The sequence below is a fragment of the Coffea eugenioides genome, chromosome 8 (assembly GCF_003713205.1).
Source record: "Coffea eugenioides isolate CCC68of chromosome 8, Ceug_1.0, whole genome shotgun sequence".
NCBI lineage: Eukaryota > Viridiplantae > Streptophyta > Magnoliopsida > Gentianales > Rubiaceae > Coffea > Coffea eugenioides.
In genome coordinates, this window is record NC_040042.1 from 43096457 (window position 1) to 43116754 (window position 20298).

Here is a 20298-nt window from a genome sequence, read left to right on the forward strand (position 1 = left end):
ACAACTTGGTGGTGGAAACTCTTGCTGCTATTTATTGAATTCACATTTAATTGATCCAAACTTATTGAAGGGCCATGTAATTAAATGGGATCAACCAACTAATAAAAAGGTTTAGCAGCTAAAATACCGAGTTGATGTGATGGAACTACCTGGCTTTTAAACTTGTACAAAATGGTATAAAAGAAAGGGAAATTGTAGTAGCCATTCTCATCATGGTTTTGTATTTTGTGAAGGACAGCAAACCCCCTTGGGATTATGGAGATTTTAAGCAGTGCAATTGCAGTCCTAACTTGGTACTCCATTAGGTGGTTAAAATCCAGTCATGTCTTCAAAACTTCTAAAAATTGCCCAAAGACAATAATGTTCTATTGTGCTCAATCTTCCAACCCACTACTTTTGGCCCCCATTTAGCATGAGGATCATGGTCAATCTAGCTAGGCCCCCGTGACAGCGATGTCCTTTCTTATTCTTGAATCTGGATCCGTGAACTGGTTACCGTACGACCCAACTAATCCCATTGCGTGGCAGGGAGAGGCTGCCCAACATCACCGACCAGGTAGACCCGGGGACTTGATCCCTGGACGTGGCTCTCTTCCAACTGGGACTACAACCACGGAACCGAACCCGAAGGGCTTATTCTTGTAGTAATATACTAGGAGGCATGGGCCGCGCGTCGCGCGGCGACAATTTATAATGGATGCCCATAAAGAATATATAGTGGGTATATAATTTGAAAAATAAAAACGTGATATTATTGTATGTAATAAGTGGGTGCCATAGATTCTTTCGGGTGGCATGATGCCATGAACCCGGTTAAATCTTCCTCTAATTCTTTCAATTATTGCACCCGTAAGAACAAGGAGACACTCCAGGACAACCAAAAGTATAAAGTGCAATGGAATAGTTCTTACTTTGAACCACCAATGCCAGCCCTCAACACACCTTTAGACAGCATCACAGACCAAAAGGATGGAGGAGAAGAGCGATTTTAGATGTGTTGAATGTTCTTTTCCCATCAAGAGTCTCTACATTCAGTATTCTCCCGGAAACATCCGCCTCATGAAATGTGGGAATTGCAAAAAGGTGGCTGATGAATATATTGTGTGTGAAGTCATGATTATTCTAATTGATTTGATTCTGCACAAGCCTAAGGCATATAGACATTTGTTCTACAATATGTTCACCAGGGACATTCTGGATTCTGAGTGTTTAATGTGGAAACTACTATTGGGTTTTTTAATGCTGGATTCTTACAGAAATTGGGTGTTAAATGCGAATGACTCAGAAAGCACTTCGTTAATGAGCTTTGCTGCAGCCTGCAGTATTGCGGTTCTGTAAAGATCTTGATTGATGTTGTTTTGGGAAATTTCTTGTTTATGTCTGTGGTACTCATCGGTTCTGCAAAGTTTCTGAATGCTTCAGTTGGAGTTCTGAAGGGCAAAGATACAGCCCTTACCATGCTTGTTTCCAGTTACTTTAAGATATTTCTTATCGCCATGACGGTATGGGAATTTCCTTCTTCCATGATCATCATAATTGATATGTTTGTTCTGTCATCAAATACAGTTGCTTTAAAAGTGATCGTCAACTCAGCTACCATTAGATGCTTTGGGGCCTGCGTCGCTGCGCATGCTGTGAAATTTTTTGTCAGTGAAGGGCTCAGAACACTGCATTTGAGCTAATAATATTCTTATAGGGACTCTATTCCATCTGAACATTTGGATCCTTATTAGATTTGAAACCAATCGAGAGCAACCTGCTCTGCAATCTGATTTGAACACATCAATGCCTCAGATTGTTGACCACAGTCGTACCTAGCAGTGCTGGCTTGCATCCGTTGCTGGTCATGAGGGCATTATTTGAAGACACTACAATTTGGTCCTCTCATAATCTGCTTCCCTGTAGACGTGGTTTTGATGATGAATTGAAAGCGGGAAAACCATATCCCAAATTCTCCTGATTTATATGGTAACTCAAAACTTACTGAAAGCGGAAAAACCATGAAGGGTCTACTACAGATTTCACTAACAATATAAATATCAATAATCACCATGAGGTGGTATAGTTTCTTAGTATATATTTTTTTTCCGAAACGATATTAGCCATATATTAATCATCAACTAACCTTTACACTTGGAGCAAAGGCCCCTAATTCTATACAAAAGTGCTCAATAGCACAGAGGATTTATCCATTCCTCATCATGCAATATACCTAAGGCATACTCCCCAACTGTAGTACTAACATGATTATCATTTTTAGATATATTACCAAAAGAGCACATTTGAAACAGCACTCTCAAGCTAAGAATATCCTCCACAAGAGTATGCAGCTTGATATTTGATGCACTCCCCGCACTAATTTGCTGATACAGGTGTTTGTTGCAGCTTTGGATCTTGACTTTTCTCCAACCTCTGACAGCCAAGTTTCTTAGTATATAGAATCTGACTAAAACTAAATTTTGAAGCTAAAATGCAGGGTCGAAACTTTTCTATGCCTTTCCAAGCTAAATTTTGAAGCTAAAATGCCTGGGTTGCAACTTTTCTATGCCTTTCCTGGTGAAGATAATAATAGCAAAAGTTGTTCTAGATTGGGGAATCACCAACTTTGAGGGAGTGATTAGTAACAAATTTGTCCAGTTTTGCTATTTCCTCTTATAAGAACAAGTGAAGGAATCCTTGTTTCATGCAGTCTTTATCTGCATACTCCAATACTTCCTACAAACAAAGGATGCACAAATAGCAATTAGCTTTGAAATGAGTACTAATCTTTCAACTACTTGTACACAAGAAGTATGTTCTCACAACTTCCAACATCATAAAGGAAAAAGCTATGGGAAAATGAAAATGAAGCTTAGATCTGTACCAGCATAAATACTTCTATTTGCTATTTAATCCAGTTTTTTTTTCCTTTCTTTGCCTTACACTTCCCCGAGTGGGTTAGTTTAGAAACATTGATTTTCCAGTTACACATTTTAACCAAGAATATGACATAAAGTCCACAAATAATATTCACCTCCCAAAATTATCCAAAAAAGCATTTTAAAGGTTAGCGTCTTCTTAATCCCAATATGCACCAATCCTCAGTGAACCTTAAGACTAAAACATTCTAAACTTTATTGAAGAATTACACTTTGGTAAAGCTTTTAAAAGCATGTTCAGTACATCCACAAATTCTGTCAATTTGGCGAGCACAAACTGTAAAAGTTACTTCGCATACAAGAAATCACTTTCTACCACAAGCAAAATGCAAAATCCTAAGTCAAAGTGAGCAAGGAAAAAAAAAGCACGAGATCAAGTGCATGAGAATCCAAACCACTAAGCAAGAAAATTGTATATTACTGGATTAAATATACTTCATCCTGCCTGACCCAAAACAATGGTAGAAAAACAGAGCATAATCAAGGCTTCAATTATTATTAGCCAAGGTAAAAAGGTCAAAAAAAAAAATAGAGTTTGAAAAAATAAGAAAAGCAGTTAACTAAAAAGAAAAAAAAAATCACCCACCACAAGACTAAAGCAAACACAAGCTTCAAACAAATCAGACATCTAGCGGAAATGCATTAAAGACCCAGACAAAAAAAAATTTTTTAAAAAATTAAAAATAAAAGATCAGTCGAAAAATCGTCAATTTAAATAAAAATAGAAAGGGACCCATACTTCATTTCCGCTGCGCTATATCAATTGGCGATAAGCAGGACAAGATCAGAGGCTAGGATGAAAATTCCCCCAAATTATATACATAGAAGAGACAGATTATAGATCTGGTGGGGGCGCAAAAAAGAAAAAAAAATTACCTGGAAAACAGGATAATTCGAGGCGATGGTCGAGAGGACGATCGGAGCGGCGATCGACGACGTCGAAAACACTTGATGACGCAGCGGAAGCAGCCGGACGGAGGAGGGGATTGAGAGACCGGCTGAGAAGGCTGCTCGATGAGACCAGCCGCTTAAGAGCTAGTGACAAAGCCATCTGATGATCTGAGTTAGCAGCTGATTAGGTAGTTGCTCGAACTCCGGGAGCAAGAAAGAAGGAAAGAAAAGAAACAATAGATCTGGGGAAAAATCATCAAGGTGTTTTCTCAGGCGAGACATAGGTAGAGCATATTGAAAGAAAGGCATAAAGAGACCGGTTCAAAGGAGAAGGAAAAGACAGCTCAAACGAAAAGGCAATTGCCAAAAAAAAAAGGGGGGAAAGATAGTACCTCCACGCAGATTTGGAAGACAAATGCACAAGGCTATCCTGAAAACAACAAAATAACGTAAAACATAAAAGGACAAGAACAACATCTGTAAAATTCAGCATGCAAGCGAAAATATAACAAAAGAAAAGAAAAAGGAAAAAGGCACAGAAGAAAATTCCGACAAAAAATCAACCTCCACAAGAACGCAAACAGCTGGGAGAGGAACCCTAGAAAAATATCACAATCATAAAGAGGAAGAGCCAAAAACTGAAATAGGAAGGAGAAAAAGAATCGTACCTCCAATTGTTGGGTAGAAGAGAAGAAATCTCAGGTAAAGGATGGAGGCCATAAATCCAAAGGATAAAATCCATTGTGTGATACGCCTTATTCCAATTAAGAAAGATTCTCAGCCCACCCATTCATAACCAGAGCAGACGAAGGAGCAAAAATGGAAAAGCATGTGCGTGCATTAATGAGATGAGATGAAAAGAGGTGAAAGGGAAGATAACGAAATTTTGGCTGCTATTGTGAGATGAGACGAGATGATGAGAAGAGCCGAGCCGAAGGAGGATGGCGAGCACGTGAGGACGACGAAAAAGCTTGTGAACAGTAACCCTCCTTCGGCTGTTAGTCTTATATGTTGATAAGAAGCACTTTGCTTCGTTACTATTCACTGACTTTCAAGTGCACGGTTGTGCTGTAATGTATTGTACATTATGCTGATTTAGTGGTATGGTTGAACCTCAGGTGTTTAGCAACTTTCGAGGACATGCTTCTGCTTGAAGATGGTGTACTCTTTTTTTCTTTTGTGGTACCTTTCATTTGTTTGCTGCATACTCTAAATGTGTGTGTGTATATATATATTTGAGGATGTATATTTACATTTTTAGTCCTAAAGATGCCTTTTTTATGGTTCTTTGGGGATATCTTTGAGGAGGTCGATGTCATTTTACTAGACCCATATTACTTTTTCACCCTTCAGATTCGAATTTCATGGATTACATCTCTTTATGTGGAGTCTAGTTTTGTAAACTGTCTTGTTGACATCACTAGTTTACTCTGGAGAGCTTTTTTTTTTTTACTCCGGTTTTGTCAGCCCATTTTCTTTTTCCATCTATAGAATTAAGCTTCATTTTGTAACCAAGCTGGAAATAGCCGCCTACGCTGAAGCAATATCAGGTGATCTTCTTAATTTTTTGTACTTCATTTTTTCTAACCTTCTGGTGTTTCTATTAACTTCGGCTGTTGTTAAATCTTTGTATCCTACTTTTGCTGCTGTTAAGGATATTTTTAGCTACTCTTTTTTTCCTCCCTGTTAAGGCCCTTTTTTAGTCTATTGTTTTGTTAGCTGATTATACAAAAGATATTCATTGATTTTGTTTCGGTTCTGTTATATCATGTTGATATCAAGAATTGTGATCGTGTCTCCAAACTTGTTTTCCACTTAGTTGTTGTTCAAGTTATCTTTTGTTCACTCTACTTCTTTTTTCTTTTTTTTTTTCCCTTTTTTACATGCATGCATGCATGCGTGCGTGCATTTCAATTTTCTTTCTGACAATGCATGCTCATGCATTATTCAAGTCTAGTCGTTTGTTGAAAGGTATTTAGTTCTTTCGCCTTTTTTTTTTTGGCCCCCTTTTTCTGTTTTTTACGCTATTGCTTTGTAAGTTACTTGTATAAAGGATGTTGTTTCCTTTTCCTTTTATTTTCCTCCTATGGATTTTTTACTTGCTGTTTTATGTTTTTTACATGTGTCTTGTTGGTATAAACGACTGCTATGGTGATTTTATGTGTACATGTTTACCCGCTTAGTTCTTCTTTAAATAACGTCTCCTTCACTCTGTTGTCTTCTTTTTGGGGGGCTTTTTTCTTTTAATAATGCTCATACGTTGCTCATGCTGCATGTTAGTATGAAGATTGTTTCTTGCTCTCATGATCTTCAAATTTATGCTTGGTAATTACTGTTCTCATATTCTTCAGCAGCTATTTCACCTTGTTCTTTTGGGCTTGCTTGTTTCATCAATGGATATTCTGCTATATTCTTAATCACTTATCGTTGCAGTTAATAAGCCATCCTTAATGGTATATCAAGTTATATTTTGATCATGCTTTGTAATTAATTTACTGCTGTGTTTGTTTTTGCATCTTCTTGTGTGATCCTTGCTTTATATAATTTGTTTGATTGACAGTCTCAATCTCATGTGTCTTTATTTTTTGAGCTGGAACCTTGTGATGCCTTGAGTTCTATTTTCTTCTCCTAGTAAAATCCAAAGTTTCAGCTATCAATTTCCCAAATATTGGCAAATAAATATCAAAATAGCTGATAAACATCATGGAGGTTGTGTTATTGAACTTGAAAAAACCTCGACCATGCCAAGAATTAAAAATAGCCAATCTACACCCCACATTTCTTAATGACTTATATAATCTCTAGCACTTTGCTCCAAAATTCCGTATTCAGTAGTTTTCGTTCTGCATATAATGATAGTACACCTAAGTAATCGTGCTTAACTTTCTTAGGGCAACAATTAGTTTAATAACCACTTTAGCATCCTCAATGAACAAAGCACTTGATTTAATTAAAGAAACACAAGTGGCAGTTAAAGGCTCATAATTAAGTCAAACCTTCCATGAGGATATATATATATTTTTTCACTTAGGGGTATCCCAATCTTTCATCTGAACTAATCCTCTAATACTGTGTAGAGTCTTACCTCAAGATTACACAACGAGACACAGCACACAAGGGGATCAATTACAGAACTTATTGGTAACCATCAGACTATGGAACTAGTCGAATTACCGCGGGTGCACGAGGATATCTAGTGTATGGACTTCTTGGCATGACAAAGCGATATTTGACATATACAGTTCATGAAAACTCCCCCGTAATGGCTAAGATCTTCTATGATGGTATCATAAAAGATTAATAATATGTTTGAATTGTTATTTTTTAAAATTTTTGTAAAAAAAATATATTATAATGATTTGATGTATATAAAATAAAAATATAACTGAAAAATGTATTTATAAAAAATATTTAAAAAAATTAGAGAAAAATTGCGATGCTAACAAGGCCTAACAGTCGCCTAAAATTAGAGTTACTTTTGCTTATTACTATTGAAATCTATACCCTTAAAGAAGTCTTGCTATTTCCTTCTAACACTTTGTGCCCTTGCAATTAATTATGTCTGACTGTGACAATTGACAAACCATCACACATTATGGGGGCAAAAGGATCGTGATTTTGAAATCACATGGGCTAACAACTTGGATTTGTGTTGGATCAAATTGCTTCGATCTTTCGTACGTTGGAACCAAATATATAAATTTAGAACTTGAAAGTTCCTTTCTGATCCAATTTTCTTGATCCAATGTAGTACCACTTCATCGCGACGTATGTGAATTTATGAACAGCTAACTAACGAGTAAACGACCAATCCAAAACCTTTTGATTCTTCCCAAGAGGAAATATGGAGCCACTGAATCCCATCAGAAGCAACAAATGGAGAAAAAGAGAGAATCAAAATCAGCGTCCCAAATCAAAATCCTTCTCACTCTTTATCCTTCTGTCTTGCTCTCTTCTTCTTTTCATTACGTACAAGCGCCTTCTTCCCCCATCCGTGCTTTCAATTTCAGGTAATTCCGAACAAGTCCTCGTTCCTCCACAATGCACAAGTTCAGAAGAATTCAGGGGAGAAAAGTTCCTCTGGTACGCACCTCACAGTGGCTTCAGCAACCAGTTGTCGGAGTTCAAGAACGCGATTCTAATGGCTGCGATTCTCAATCGAACGCTAATTGTGCCTCCCATTCTAGATCACCACGCTGTTGTTCTCGGTAGCTGCCCCAAGTTTAGGGTTTTAAGCCCTAGTGATCTCAGATTTTCTGTCTGGAATCACTCTCTCGATCTCTTACGAAATCATAGGCAAGTTCGAATTTTTATCCAGATGAAAATGTGGGATGACGTTTTCTATTATTACAATTACTATTTTTTAATGATAGTGCCTTTTTGTTTGAGAAAAAGGATTTGTGGGTTTTAGTTCAAGTTAGAAAAAGAAAAAAAGAGTAAATTCCTGTTACAATTGCCTGTGGGCTAACGTTTGTTTTCATATGATTTTTTTATAGGAAAATGTTTATTGGTTTAGCTTGAATTAGAGAAAACAAAAAGGAGGAATTTCATTATATATATTTCTGAACTGTGCACCATATGCTTTTTGTGAAAAAGGGTTTTATTTATGGATTTAATTTATGATTTTGGAAATACCTTTTTTAAGTAGAATATATATGTTTGTTGTGATTTCTTCCTAATATGTACTAGTGATTAACTGGAGTCAAAATTAAATGCGGTTGTTGCTGAAGATGGTATCGTATGTAAAGATAGAGTTTGGCCATTTGTTGACTGCTAATTCGAGTGTTTAATCAGCATCTTTGTTCTATTTCTCTGGTTTTTCAGGTATGTTTCCATGACTGATATAATAGATATTTCATCAATAGTGTCTGATTCAACAGTTAGTGTCATTGACTTCAGAGTTTTTGTATCTAAGTGGTGTGGTTGGAGCATAGATGGTGTGTGCCATGAGAGTTATCGGACTCGCCAACGTGGTGGGAACAATTTAGGTCTTGAGCGTACTTTGTTTGAGGATATAAGGAAATGTGGGTTGTTACTGTCTGGTTATAATGGTAGTATGAGTAATTGTGTGTATGCTGTAGATGAAGATTGCAGAACAACAGTTTGGACATATCAAAAAGATGTTGAAGATGGGATTTTGGATCCATTCCAACCAGATGATCAACTTAAGAAGAAAAAGAAAATTTCTTTTGTTAGGAGAAGAAGAGATGTATATAGGGCACTTGGTCCTGGGTCTGAAGCAGAATCAGCCAAAGTTCTTGCTTTTGGAACCCTCTTCACAGCCCCATATAAGGGCTCTGAGTCGTATATAGATATCCATGAAGCTGGAAAAGATCCTAGGATACAGTCCGTGATGCAGAAGACTGAGTTTCTTCCTTTTGTCCCTGAAATTTTAGAGGCTGGGAAAGAGTTTGCTCTTCAGAAAATTAAGGCTCCTTTTCTTTGTGCACAACTTAGATTACTGGATGGGCAATTTAAGAACCACTGGAAAGGGACGTTTCTTGTGCTGAAGCAAAAATTAGAGTCTCTGAAACTGAATGGTCCTCCACCGATTCATATTTTTGTGATGACTGATCTTCCAATGAGTAATTGGACAGGAACCTACTTGGGCGATTTACTCAAAGATTCTGATGCTTTTAAGTTATCTGTTCTAAGAGGAGATGATAATTTAATTGTAGAAACTGCTAACAAGCTCATGGATATTGCCCGAGGGAAGAATTTGGAGTCTGTTTCTAAGAGGTCATATACGGTAGATAACCACTGTGATCCCCAGTCATTTACTGATATATTGTTATATGTAGAACAAACAGTTTGCAGCTGTGCTTCGCTTGGCTTTGTCGGCACTACTGGATCAACAATTGCAGAAACTATAGAGTTGATGAGAAAATATAAGGCATGTTCAGGCTGAAGCTTTTTGGGGTATGTATCAGGCTGAAGCTTTCCTATCACAATTGCTGACTTCCTATTAATTGGATTGAGATTCGTTGAGAACTTCATCAGCGTACCTGGGAGTCAAGCGTCACATCATGCATTCAGTTCACCCTTGGAAACCAAGTTGCACTCCTTGGCATTGTTTTCTTTTATTCATAATTTGGAAATCTGAGCTCTTTCAATTGGTTGTGGAAATGGAGGATGAAATTCGACAATCCTGCTGGTTGGACTGAATCGAATGGAGTGTGGAACTGGGAATTTGCAATATTGCAGAATTTGTGACATATTGATGGAGCGATACCCACACGGGTTATACTTGTCAGTTTGGTGAAAAAGTTCTCAAGACTGCAGCAAGTTTGTCTTTACCAAGTATTATGGTGCTCAATAGATTTGAAGTTTAATTTTTCGCCTGCACACATGATAAACTCTTAGATGCAAATGTTTGAAGAATACTTTCTTAATTCAACAATCGTACCTGCTCCTTGATACAAAGTATCATGTCTAGTGACTTCAAAGGAGATAACAGATGCATAAATAAGACATATTATGTGGGAACCATGGTTCATTGACGATTTTTTTTTTTCACAGTTTTACACATTGAGGGCAGCCAAGGGCTGCATGATTCATTTTTTGGCGTACTTTGTATTAAAAGTGGTACCCTCTGTTAGAATTGAAGTGGAAATCTGACTAGTGTTGATTGTTCCTTTTATCCATCTTCCTAAACTTTCATAGATTAGTTTGCAGCAAACTTGATTGTATCTTTATTTGATGTTTCCTTTTCTGATATGAGGTCATAAATAGTTGTTATGAATATTTATGTTTTAGTAGGATGTCTTGTGCCTTATTGTTCTTTATTTACATGGTTTCTTATCTCAAAATGACATTTGCATTTAATTGCTCATGTTTTAGATTGTTAATATGTTGTTTCAGATGCAGTTAATTTGCCAGCACTGTAGTGTTCTTTTGCTGATGTTAACTGCTTTCCTGTTTCCTGGTCTTGGACTCTTGTTTAGGTTGGTTGTGACTGTGTCATGTCCTACACTCGCCTCCCGTAGTTTGCTGTCATTCTAGGAGTCCCCTAATGTTTAGGAAATTTCAGTAACCTCATTTCCTACTCTTTTTGCCTGTGTATTCTATTTTCATGACCTCCCTTCTCTATGATTTCCTCAATGGTATTTTTCAAGGAGGAAAGCTGTTGGGTAAGATTTACCTAATGTGCAAAAAACTGTGGAGGAGTCATTCTAATTCAAAGGAAGACTAGCATTTGCTGTCATGGTTCATCATATTTGAAGAGCTCGGAATGTTGCTTTGTTTCAATTGAAACCAGTGATAAATGTGGGTATTCTGATGGAAATTGTGGATGAAATCCAACATGTGATGCATCCCTGGGGGAAAAATTCCTAAGAACTCAAGAAACCTGGAAGTTGGGCCTGAAATGGGGCTTATCTCCTAAATGTATCTCCTAGTCCTTGCTGTACATATTATAGGTTCTTGTACTTGAGGTTCTTATTTCTCTTTTAAAGCTAAAATTTCTTACATCAATAAAAGTTTGCAATTTTGCCTTAAATAAAAATTCGAAGGAAGGCCTTCTGGGGAGGTCTTTTTTATCATGTCACTGTTTGATTTACCTTATTCTCAAAAAATAATATCAATCCTTGTGTTTATGTTTTTTTGGCATGCTTGGTTCTATGTTTGCCTTGTTTTGTAAATATTAAGCAATTATTCTGTCTTTCTTCCGGGAAAAAAAGAAAAAAAAATAACTTCAACGATTACTTGTATATCTTACGAAATCGAAGGATGTATAGGAGATATGCTTTTCGAATCCTTAGATGAACAATGAATGAACCCAATGGATAAGCAATCGATGTGCAAACTGCAAAGTTTGATAATGGCACTGCTTCATTTACCTTATCTTCAACAAATTAGCATCAATCAATCCTTGTGTTTGTTTGGTATGCTTGGATAGTCACATAAGTTGGTTGCTTGGTTCTATCCAACGTCTAGTCACATGAGAAAGTGGTTCAACTTCTCAGAGAAAGTGGTTCAACTTCTGGCAACATGAAAACGAACTTCAATTTATTGAGGATGGTTGTAGGGGCCTATGTTTGCCACATTTTGTAAACTCTTAACCGGTTGTTCTATCTATGCACTGTCTTTCTGACCCCTAGATAGGATTATAAACCATCCGTACCCTTCACGAACAGTTCAGACTCGATTCTTAAGACTCATTCGTTAAGAGTTAGACTCGAGTTTAAGTCATTCGAGTTTGATTTTTAATGAACTTGAACTCAAATTTAAATTCGAATCAGAATCAGAATTATGATTCATTTATAATATCAAATTAAGTTTGAACTTGTAGATATTCGACTTATTAAAACTCAATTCGATTCGAATAATTTTAAATATTTTTTTATTTAAAGTATGTGTTAGTATTTTATATAAAATTATACACTTATTATTTCATTATATACGTATTAGTGATAGTTTAATATTAAAATTGAAGAATTAAATAAAATTTTGACCTTTTGAATCGAGTTCGAATTGTGGAAAATTCGAATCGATTCAATTCGTTTAATGCACTACCCCACCCCCCTCCCCTAAAAGAAAAAGAAAAGAAAAAAGACGAACTTCAACGAATTTCTTGTATATCTAATGAATACGAAGGATGTATGCTTTTCAAATCGTTAGATGCAGTGAATAAACCCATTGTATTTGTTGATAAGCTAGAAATTTTTTTACAACTATGGGTTTATTGATTGCATTTATCAATAAACCCCTTTGGGCAAGTCACAATTCAACTACCATCCGTAGAAACACATAGTTAATTAAAAAAATATTCTAGCTTATCAACTAATGTAACCTGCTATTTTGCTGCTTCCATCCTTGAGATGTTTGAAGTTTCAACAAGAAATCTTGATTTATTTCGACAGATGGATCTCCTAAACGTCCTTTCTTTTGTCAAGTTTTGACTAGTTGAAAGAGGGCTTTTCTTATGCTCTATGTTTTTGACGAGGAGTATGCCCATTCCAACACAAACACGCAGAAAACTAAAGACAATGACGCTTCTTCCTTTGGTTGGCAACATAATAAACAGGGAAAAATCCACTTTTTCGTCTTTAAACTTTGAGTTAGGGATATATTTCATCCACAAACTTTTAAATGCATCATATTTAATACATCAATTAATTATGTTTTGCCACATTTAGTTCAAAAATAGTAAATTGCTTAATTTGGATGAAGAAAGTCTGGTGTTTGGTACGTGGCCATTAAGTAAAAATAATTTTTCGGTCAAAATAAACGGGCACGTCGACCTTCTCTATCCAAATTGAATATTTTATCGTTTTTGGACTAAATGTATCCCAAAATAATTAATTCATGTACTAAATGTGGTACATCTAAAATTTTGGTGACGAAATGTGTCATTAATTTAAAGTTTTAGGTATGAAAAGTGGATTTTCTATAATAAATATGATATGGACCATTGTTGATAGTATAAGTGAACTAATTTTGTCTACTTTCATTCAGTGAATTTCTGCCAGACTTACGTCCAGCTTTCTCTTCTAGTTATAAAAGCATGCTAACTTTTCAACATTGGAATTGTCCAACTTTTTTCCGTTTCGTACACAAAAAACTTAGAAGAACTCCCAAGCAAATCAAGCAAAGCCGCTAGCTATGGCATGTTTCTCCAAGCGCACGAACGCTTTCACTCTCTTTCTTTGTACCTTAAATTTTTAGAAATAAGGGTCACATAATCATCAATGTGACATGCGATCTTAATTAAGAAATTGTTGTTTTGCCCCCGTAACTTAGATAAAACAATAGCCTCACAAAAGGATTTGATTTAATTGGATGCTCAATTAAACAAGCCTGCTAGCATTAATGTAATTTGGAATCGATTCTTTATCGAGAATTTTAAAAAAAATTGGTTGAAAACACGTAAAAGTCGCAATTTTGCAATTTTAGTTAGCTGAGTTTCTTATTTTGCAATTCATAGTAACATTAATCTATCATACTTGATTTTTTTTCTCCAAGTTTTTATTGATTTTATGATTTTATCTGGTATGAATGTATTTTCTTGATATAACAATAAGTTATTCAATGGAGCAAGTCACCGTATCCACAACCCAGTGCGTGAATACTTCTGCCGACCCAACCAAGTACAAAAAATTACTTCACTGAAATGGCCAAAAACTCAAGCATATAATTCAGGATTCTTTAATTAATATGTCTGATAAATGACAAGAATAACAAAAAAAAAAAAAAAAAAGAAAACAAAAGCACCAAAACAATGCAAAAACACAACGAAATAATTGAGCATCATATGATGGTCTCACCCGCTTTCCATTCGCCGGGAAGGGCGGGCAGAATTTTCACGTGTCAAATGTGTTTGGTCGGTACATAGAAAAATGAATGAATGGCAGCCCTCAAATGGCGACAATTCCTTCTCGGCAATTTTTAGAGGTTTGAAACCCATAATACGGGTTCCTCTCTCTACGTAGAGGTTTTTCTCTCTCTAACTTGAGGTGCTCTCTCTTGGGATAGGAGCTACTTTCCCCGTTGGTGGGAAAGTAAGCAAAATCAAACTTTTTCAAAATCCAACATTCCCGCACTTTTCTGAACATCTCCACTTCCAATTCTTGTCTGGAATCAAAGGGTAATCTATGTGGCAAACATGATCGATGAATGTTGCATGGAAAGCAGTAGTCCAAGCGACAGAAGGAACCACTCTATGGTATGCGTTTGACAGGTATAATGAGATTCTGTGTGTCTTTATCTCCTCTGTCTGATATTTAAAGGTAGTGCGACTAGAGAGCTATATTTGTGTGCAATCCTCATCTTTGTTTCTTCTTTTTCTCATCATTTCCTGTTAGTAGTTGTTCCTAAACACCAGATAGCTTCCTTTGTTTTGTTGTTTTGTTTTTTAAAATCTTTCTGTTCCGATCCTCCTACATTCTGGTTTTCCTCCTGGATGTGTAGTGGAATACTTTCCTGAACTTTCTGACCTTTTCGATGGATGAAGACCTGGCTGAGCTCCTAAAAAAATTCTCTCTAGAGGGGAATGAGCTTCTCGGTGCCACTTTAGAATTGGGAGATCTCCAGCAGGGAGTTAGAGCCTGTGAGGAAAGCCTGATAGGAAGAGTTATAGGTGAGAAAGTTGTCAACTTCACTGGGGTAAAAAATTTCGTAACTGCTGCTTGGGGTTACCCTAGGAATATAACAGTGATGGAACTTGGGCCAAATATCTTTCAGTTTAACATCCCAAGTCTAGTTGATAAGGAAAGAATTTTAGAGGGTGGTCCATGGGTTATGGATAATCAACTGCTAGTCCTAAATAGGTGGAAGGAAGGGATAGAAGAGGATTATAGGGCCTTTATGACTGCGCCCCTCTGGGTGCAACTCTGGAATTTGCCAGTTCATTGGCTTTCTAAAGAGGTAGGAAACAAGATAGGGGTTGTGTTCAAAGAAGTAAGAGAGGTTCTAATCCCTCAGAATGGAGGTAAAGAGGGCAGGCATTTGAAAATTTTAGCGTTAGTTGACTTGTCTAAACCCCTCCTCAGGGGTACTGTGGTTAAGATTGCAGGAGCTTTGAAGTGGATAGCCTTTAAGTATGAGAGGTGTCCTGATTTTTGCTATAGTTGTGGGTTAGTAGGACACAGTGAGAGATCTTGTAAGGATAGAAGAGTGACAGGGGGAAGCATGGGAGGCCATCAGTACGGGCCCTGGTTGAGAGCTGGAAATACTAGGAGCTCACCCCAGAAACAAAATTTCAGGAATGAAGGGTCGAGTGACAAAAAATATTGGAGATTCCAGGAAGGAGAACTGATTGAACAAGATAGAAGCAGGAGCCTGTTGAATAAAAGTCTGTTAGAAAACTTGCTGTCTCCTGATAAGGAGGGCCATAGCTCGCAGAAAGAGAGGGAGGATAGGGAAAAGGCGAAGGAAGATCAGGGGAGGGGAGCCTCACCAGTAGTTGAGGAACACAAGGGAGAAATCCAAGAATGCAGTGAAGACTTCATGAACCTAGAAACGAGAGGTACTGATCTCCCTCTAGTGATCCAGGTTGAGGAAGAAATTCAGTCCCCTATGGCAGTGGAAGTAAGGGAGGAGGATAGAGAGCTAGAGATGCAAAACCATAATCAAGGACTAGTTGACAATGAGGATTCTGTAGGAGCGCTTGTGACTCACCAGGAATCAGTGGTGTCTGGAAAGGTTCAGGAGGCTATGGACAAACAAGCTAAGAGGATGTTCAAAAGGCTGAAGTCCCCAACCAGTGGCAGGAGAGCCTTGAAAGAGTTAAATGGAAATGGTGTAAGTCACTCGATTTCTGGTAAGAGAAAAGTCTTGTTGAGGGATGAAGAGTTGGAGGAAGCTAATTCTGATATAATCAAGTGGAAAAAGACCAAACCTATGGTAGAATTCTATTCTGCTGAGCTCAAGGGAGAGGTTAGGGGGACCTGCCTGAAAGGGACCCCTCAAGGTTCATGAGAGTTTTGGTGTGGAACTGTCAAGGTGTGGGGAGCCCCTTGACAGTTCCCCATCTGAGGGAGGTATATAACCTCTCCTCTCCAAACCTGGTTTTCTTGAGTGAGACGAAAAATAGGAAGCCTGTGATAGACAGACTGACTAGAGTTTTAAATTGTAATGGTAATGTGACTGTTGAAGCTATGAACAGAGCAGGTGGTATGGCTTTGATGTGGAGTCAGGATACTAACATCTTGGAGATGTATAAATCTGCTTTCACGATAGAAGCTAAGCTAGAAGATCCTGATACTCAGGTTAGCTGGTGGTTTATTGGGATTTATGCTAGCTGTGACCCTATGATCAGAAAAGAACAATGGAGGGTACTAAGTAATAGGAGAAATCTGTGGGGACCTAGATACATTATTGCTGGGGACTTTAATGACATTCTGTCCAATGATGAGAAGTGGGGAGGAGTTCTAAGGCAGGAGAGAAGTTTCGAGAACTTTAGAGACTTCATAGATCAGAACAGCCTTATAGATATCGGGTTTGAGGGACAACCTTGGACGTGGAGCAACCATTGGGATAATGAAGGAGAGGTTAGGCAAAGGTTGGACAGATGTTTGTGTAATATGGATTGGTTCCAAGTTTTTGGAAAGGCTAGATGTCAACATATAGACACTTTTGCGTCTGACCATTCTATGCTTTTACTAGATACTGAACCGGGGAAAGAGAGAAGAAAGAAGAGATTTTATTTTGATAAAAGATGGCTCCAAAGGGAGGGGATCCAACAGGTGATAGAAAATGCTTGGAGTAAGGAAGAACAAGGATCTAGAATGTTCAAAGTAACTAGGAAGGTTAAAAATTGCAGAATTGAGCTTTTGAAGTGGAGGAATACTTTCCAAGCAAATTCTAGGCAAAGAATTACTGATCTGAAAAAGGAATTTGATAGAGTTAAGGATTCGAGTTTTGCCAATAGGAAAGATATCCTAGCTCACATAAAAGACCAATTGAAAGTAGCTTATAGGGAGGAAGAAAATTTCTGGTGTCAAAAAGCTAGGATCAGTTGGCTTAGGGAAGGTGATAAAAATACTAAGTTCTTCCATTCCTATGTTAAAGGCAGAAGAGTGAGTAATAGAATCAGAACCTTGCAGAAAGAGAATGGTTCATGGACGACGAATGAGCAGGAGGTTGTGGCTGAAATCTCAGACTTTTTTAAGGAGTTGTTTAACAGTGGGAGGAGGGGTGATATGTCAGAAGTTCTAGAGGGTATTCCTCAATCCATAACCCAGGAAATGAATGAAAGACTGACTAAAGATGTGGAGGAGGAGGAAATTCATGAAGCACTTTTTTCTATGAACTCTGAAAAAGCCCCAGGTCAAGATGGGATGACTCCTTTGTTCTTCCAAAGGTTCTGGAGTACCATCAAATGTGATGTTATCCCTGCAATCAAAGCCTTCTTTTCATCCGGATACATGCTTAAATCAGTTAATCATACTGTCATATCCCTGGTCCCTAAAATGTTGCATCCAACCAGTTTGAAGAACTATAGGCCTATCAGTCTTTGTAGTGTACTCTACAAAATCATTTCTAAAATCCTTGCTAATCGACTGAAGTCTGTCCTGGATAAATGCATAAGCAAAACTCAATCTGCCTTCATCCCAGATAGACAGATCCTTGACAATGTGATGATTGCACATGAATATATGCATTACCTCAAAAACAAAAGACAAGGAAACTATGGATACATGGCAATTAAATTAGACATGGCAAAAGCATATGATAGGGTAGAGTGGCACTTTTTGCAGGCTATGATGGAAAAAATGGGTTTCTGTCCGGTATGGATTAAATGGATCAATAGCTGCTTGAAAACTGTAACTTACTCTTTCAATTGCAATGGAGAAGCCAAAGGTTTTGTTACTCCAGGGAGAGGCATACGACAGGGAGACCCTCTGTCCCCTTATTTATTCTTGATCTGCTCTGAAGGACTATCAAGTTTGCTGAGGAAGGCTGAAGAGAGTAGCAGAATTCAGGGATTAAAAATCAGCAGGCAAGGACCTGAACTTACCCATCTTTTCTTTGCTGATGACTCCCTCATTTTTTGCAAAGCTGATAAGCAGCAAGCTACTGAGATTATGAATATTCTTAAAACCTATGAAGCTGCCTCAGGTCAAATGGTCAATCTAGACAAGTCTGCTGTATTTTTCAGCAGAAACATGTTTAGTGATCAAAGGGAGGAAGTTCGCCAGGCATTAGGAGGGATGAATGAGGCAAAGCAAGGAAAATATTTAGGTCTCCCTATGGTGATTTCAAGAACCAAAGACCAGATTTTTGGCTTTGTTCGAGAAAACATTAAAAGGAGACTTCAAAACTGGAAAAGCAAGTTCCTCAGCTCAGCAGGGAAAGAGGTAATGCTAAAGTCAGTAGCTATGGCCATGCCAACGTATGTCATGTCATGCTTTAAGCTATCAAGGAAACTTTGCAAAGATATCAGTGCTCTGATGGCTAACTTCTGGTGGGGAGAAACAAGTGGCAGAAATAAAATGCACTGGACTTCTTGGGAGAGAATGGCACGAAAGAGGAATGAGGGAGGACTTGGATTCAAGGACCTTGAGGCTTTCAATAAAGCAATGTTAGGGAAGCAGGTATGGAGAATCCTCACCAAGCCAAACCTTCTTGTGAGCAAGGTGCTAAAAGCTAAATATTTCCCTAAGGAATCTATACTTCATTGCAATCCCCCCAAAAGTGCCTCCTGGATTTGGCAAGGCTTAATGGGAGCAAGAAGTTTGCTGGATAAGGGACTGATTAGGCGAATTGGCAATGGCAGGAATACACGAATCTGGGAGCATAAATGGATACCAGAGACAATCTCAGGAATGCCAAGTACAGTTAAGCCAAACAATTGTGATTTGGAAAGAGTGGATGAGCTCATTTGCCACAACAGATGGAACAAGATCACCATATTTAAAGTCTTCAACAGAAATGATGCTGAGAGGATCCTAAGTATTCCCCTAAGTCTTTCAGGGAGGGAAGACAGCTATTACTGGCAACCACAGGCAGGTGGGGAGTACACGGTCAATTCAGGTTACAAAATCCAAATGAAGAACAACAGACAAGTAAGGGAGGGTGGTTCAGAGGTAGCTGGTTCGAGTTATATAGAGGGGAGTCAGCAAATGTCACAAATGTGGAACACACTCTGGCAGCTTAACATCAAGCACAAAATCAAGCTCTTCATTTGGAAATGTATACAAGGAGCTTTACCAGTGAGAGAAGCCGTGAGTAGAAGAACAAAAATAGGAGATCCAATATGCAGAACCTGTGGTGAGGCACAGGAAACAGTTGAACATCTATTGCTAACATGCCCCCACACGGTTGACATTTGGAAGGCATCACCTATTCACTGGGAGGGGGCTCAGGATCAGCAGGGAGATTTCAGAAGATGGTGGTTTAGAATCTCAGAAGCAAGGGCAAGACCAGAAGGGAAGGAACATATTGGATTAACGGCAAATATCTTGTGGCAAATATGGAAAGATAGGAATAAGAAGGAGTTTGAGAGCTCAACTAGATCACCACCACTGAGAACAGTAGAGAAAGCACATAGAGAGTGGCTGGAGCAAGTGGAAGTAGAGAAATCAAAAGATAGAACGAGCACAGAAGAAACAGACCACATGCATGATCAACAAAGCCAAGGCAATGAAGCTCAGGGAGCTATGATCATGGACCTGTCAACAGCTACAAGGAAAGGTCAAAACAATCTAGGCATTGGAGTAACAGTTAGAACAACTACAGGCACCAAGATTGCAGAATGGAAGCTGAAAGAAAGAAGCCTGGGGAACCAAAGCCTAGATGATGCATTAGCTTTAAAGTTAGTCCTGTGTAAAGCTGCGCAATATCGTTGGAACAGAATCAAGCTCAATTTTGCCAACAAGGAGCTGCTGAAACAACTAACAAAAACACAGCCTATGGGGAGCAGAATGGCTACATTGCTGGAGGATATTGTGAATGTGAAAAAACTGTTTTGCATGTGCTCCTTTTGCTTGAGTAGGGAAGAAAATATGATAGATAGTAGAAAATTAAGTGTTGATGCTTTAGGCATTAT

General features: G+C 38.0%; 2 protein-coding genes and 1 pseudogene across 2 annotated transcripts; 2 read left to right on the plus strand and 1 right to left on the minus strand.

Annotated features, from left to right (window-relative positions):
- The first annotated feature begins 961 nt into the window (after positions 1–961).
- LOC113780843 lies at positions 962–1682 on the plus strand (annotated as a pseudogene).
- Positions 1683–2692: 1010 nt separating this feature from the next.
- Positions 2693–4794, minus strand: LOC113780844. The gene is made up of 4 exons (XM_027326626.1): positions 4478–4794; positions 4202–4239; positions 3795–3977; positions 2693–2715 (listed from the first exon to the last, which is right to left on the minus strand). Exons 1-4 carry the CDS (start codon positions 4597–4599, stop codon positions 2693–2695), a joined length of 366 nt encoding a protein of 121 aa, XP_027182427.1. The 5' UTR covers positions 4600–4794.
- Positions 4795–7620: 2826 nt separating this feature from the next.
- On the plus strand, positions 7621–10551 carry LOC113779979 (O-fucosyltransferase 30). The gene is made up of 2 exons (XM_027325797.1): positions 7621–8105; positions 8634–10551. Exons 1-2 carry the CDS (start codon positions 7654–7656, stop codon positions 9715–9717), a joined length of 1536 nt encoding a protein of 511 aa, XP_027181598.1. The 5' UTR covers positions 7621–7653; the 3' UTR covers positions 9718–10551.
- The last annotated feature ends 9747 nt before the right edge of the window (positions 10552–20298 follow it).